Source organism: Rhagoletis pomonella, unplaced genomic scaffold (genome assembly GCF_013731165.1).
Source record: "Rhagoletis pomonella isolate Grant_MI unplaced genomic scaffold, Rhpom_1.0 Rhpom_scaffold_00011, whole genome shotgun sequence".
Classification (NCBI taxonomy): Eukaryota; Metazoa; Arthropoda; class Insecta; order Diptera; family Tephritidae; genus Rhagoletis; species Rhagoletis pomonella.
Genome location: NW_023458565.1, coordinates 934,621 through 938,241, shown reverse-complemented (window position 1 = coordinate 938,241; position 3,621 = coordinate 934,621). Strand labels below are relative to the sequence as shown.

General features: G+C 36.6%; 2 protein-coding genes across 2 annotated transcripts in view; one reads left to right on the top strand and one right to left on the bottom strand.

Moving 5' to 3' along the window:
• The window catches only part of LOC118747255 (ATP-dependent RNA helicase p62-like), a 7,900-nt gene extending 6,942 nt beyond the window's left edge, over nt 1-958 (top strand). The window contains exon 4 of the mRNA XM_036481245.1: nt 8-958. Coding sequence (XP_036337138.1) covers nt 8-435 — 428 coding nt within the window. The 3' untranslated portion in view covers nt 436-958. The remainder of the gene's footprint in view (nt 1-7) is intronic.
• Nucleotides 959-1,105: 147 nt separating this feature from the next.
• Nucleotides 1,106-3,621, bottom strand: part of LOC118747276 — a gene marked incomplete at its 5' end in the record, with an annotated part of 9,004 nt that continues 6,488 nt past the window's right edge. Inside the window, 1 exon segment of the mRNA XM_036481277.1 lies at nt 1,106-1,299. Coding sequence (XP_036337170.1) covers nt 1,271-1,299 — 29 coding nt within the window.

The window sequence follows — 3,621 nt, the reverse complement described above, 5'->3', positions numbered from 1 at the left end:
CGGAAACATACCTCAGGAACATCGTATGCATTTTTCACACGTAAGAACGCCAAGTGTGCACGTGCTTTGATAGACATACTGCGCGAAGCCAACCAAAATGTAAATCCAGAATTAGAATACATGGCGCGCAGTGCCGGCACTGGTGGTGGTCGCAGTCGTGGGGGCCGAGGAAGTGGCGGTGGCGGCGGTGGTAGCAGCATGGGACCTAATAGACGTGGTGGTGGTGGTGGGGGAGGTCGCGCTTTTCATTCGGGTGGTATGGGAGGAAATTCAGGTCCTGGATATGGTAACGGTTATCGTGGTAATGCTCTGATGGGAGGCAACAGCGGTGGCGGTGGTGGATATGGCAGTAGTAGTGGCGTTGGTGGCGGTTTCCCGAACGGTGGCCTGTCTTCTGGTGGCTCTAGATCGCGGAACTACAACTCTCGACACTAAAACACACACTCATCGCGAAATTTTGTGTAAGCATGGAGAAACTTGCCAACAGCAAGATTTGGTTTTACATAAAGAAATAATATGTATGAAAAGAATTCCCTTTAAGTTCGTTCGCAACGTTTCATAAGTCAAACAATCAGAAATTGACGTTGGAGCAATGCAACACTTCTTTTGAGACACGGTGATCAAATCAAGAAAAAGAAGAAAGCATGCATATTCATATGTATGTATGTGTTAGGCTGGGTCTTCATACTTGAATTGTAAACACTCGCTTTTAGCATAATCTTCTGCAAATATCATTCTCATAGAAAACACCTGGCATTTACGTCAAAGGGCTAGGTAAACGGAAGATACAGCTTTATATACAAAAGAGGTTATGAAAATTTAGATGTGTACATTTTCGTTTAACATACATACATACTTATTAAACATTTATGGAATAAATGAATGAATGGAATTAAAACTATATCAGAAGGTTACTAAAATAGAAGATTGAATAAAGTTTTAATATCTTTATTTCAAAGATGTTTGTTTTATTCTTTTTTGTAAGTTGTGGTTCACAATATTCAAAAGCGTGTATATGTGTGTATAATTAGGCTTTGTTTTAGAAAATGCATGATTTTTTTTTATAGAATAATGATATATGTTTAAGATCTCTTTTACATCTTTCGTACTAAATAATTTCTAATGTATATTTGTAAGTATGCACTAGTTCGTGGTTTTATGTTTATTTAAAAATATGTATAAGTAAAATTACATCAGTTAATATAAAAATTTTGTGCATTCGTCCATTTGACACATTGCTGCTACATTTTTATTGGTTTCGTCAATCTCACTATGCCTGCTTTTGTGCTCGGCGCTGTCCTGGAATGAGAAGATCAAAAAGCAGAGAAATTTAACATGAATTTAGTGGTAATATGCTGCTCATCGGGGAAATAATTCAGATTAAGTCTTTACTTAATAGTACTGAGACTTTTACACTAAATACATAGAGCAAGAACTAAAAAGTTTAATAAAAATCGGATGATAGGGTGATTGGCCAATCCTAAAATGGAAAACTTAAGCTTTACGCCATGAAATGATCCGCCCACACACAATTTAGTGATTTAATTCTTGTTTCATAGAGCCCTTTATATCGAAACTCGCCTAAATTGAGCTGGTGTAGAGGTTTATCGCAAATCTTTTGGAACGAAGATAATAAACGACGAACATCCACTTCCTTTTCGTCGGTGAACGAGTGTGGACGTGTTTGGCGCAGTGATATTCATCTTGATTTAGCTTCTAGCGCATAGGCACTCGTGAAGTGCTAAGTACAGTAACTTTAATTTTTCCTAGTATACTACGCTATAGCATACAGATAGACAAGTAGGTACCCATTTTCGCTTTTGGGTTTTTGCTCATCTTTAATTTGGAGTACAACTAAATTGCCGCAAGACGTGATAAACGGCTCAGGTGAGTAATTTTCCTGTAATTCTATTATTGTGAGTAGCATGTAGACATCCTTGTGTCGATTAGTGTTTTTTTTTTATTAGCATAAGACTGCCGACAACGACAGCAAAAAAGCAAAAAGCCGATATGGCGTCGCCGACTGCAGGGTCGGTCTTTACAAAATTATATTTAAGAACTGTGCGTCTGCAAACAATTTCCTTTTAAATTCTAAAATCAAGGCAGTGGGATTAAGGCCCTTCGTTCTGAGAACGGCCTTAGAATCCTATGGCGTAGTTAGGGGTATCCCAACTTCATATACGGAATTAAAGGCCAATATTATCTCAAGTATCCCTATTTCATCGGTCAGGCACTTCACGCGGAAGGCTGACAACAAAACTTTTATCCCCACAACCACCGTGAAATTTGGCTTTGCAAATAAAGAAATTCCAAAGTATATTATACTTGACTTAACAAAACTGTACGTCGACTTCTACGTTCCCCCTCTAAGGCAGTGTCTGAACTGCGGAAGGATTGGTCACATGCAGTATGCCTGCAAATCAAAGAAAAGGTGCATTAAATGTGGACAAAACGAAAATCGGTTCAACTTGCTCACAGTTGACGATGCGGAATTCCCAATCTTAACAAACGAGGACAAAGTCACAAAAAATAGCGATAGTGAGATTAACAGAAAGCTAACCAGAGTCAAGTACAGTGCGGTAGCAGGCTTATCCAAAACGGAAAAGCAAACAGTGTACAGGCGTGGGGTGATCAAATCATGTCCTGTAGGGGTAGGAATCTTTTTAACATAATTTCTGAGCACAATTTTTGGGCACTCAGTGATGGACCTTTAAAGCCAACTTCCTATCTCCCGTAGGTACCTGTTACCTGATTTAAAATCTAAATCTTGACTTTGGCATTTGTGTATTATCCCAAACTTTTTATTAGAAATCTGGTTCAGAAAGCTAGATTTTTTTTTATAAAAAACAAAAAAAAAACACTATCGTTAGCTTGAAAAGTTGCTAAATAGATTTTTTTAATTTTACGGGAAAGGAAAACAACTTTCTATAACCACATACAAATCAAGAGGGTTCGTTGATAATTAAAAGGTTTCGTATTATTTTGATCTTTTCAAGTTTTACCTCTTTTAAACATAGCAAATTTGCATTTTATTGAATACTAGCAAATACCCGGTGTGATTCACTGCGCCTTAAAAGCTTTTTTACGCCGTTACTCCCTCCCAAAACTGTTATGGCCTCATTCATAAAATATAAAATAGATTTAAAGAGCTTTTTTTCATTTATTTTATAAATATAAACGAATACAATTTTTCAAACCGGTAGCAACCCCCCTCAAAAATATTTTTGGCAGTAAAATTTCCTAAACCTCTTCAATATACATAATATCCATATTGCATTATTATTTTATCTTATCAATTAAATTAAATTAAAAATTTCAAACAGGTGGCAATCTTCCACTAAAACTTGTTCGACTGTAAACCTTCTTAAATCTCTTTCTTTTCACAGCCATATTGCAATATTTAATTTATCTTATCAATTTACCTAAACCGTAATTTTCAAACAGGTGGCAACTCTAATTTTCTTCTTCTATATTTTAAGTAAGACATGTAGTAATACATCGGTGAAAACTGCATTCGATTCCATGTATTCGTTTTCGAGTGATACCCGTACAAACATTATACAGACAGACATACATACAGTGGCGGATTTAAATATTTGCCGCCCCTAGGCAATTCATAAC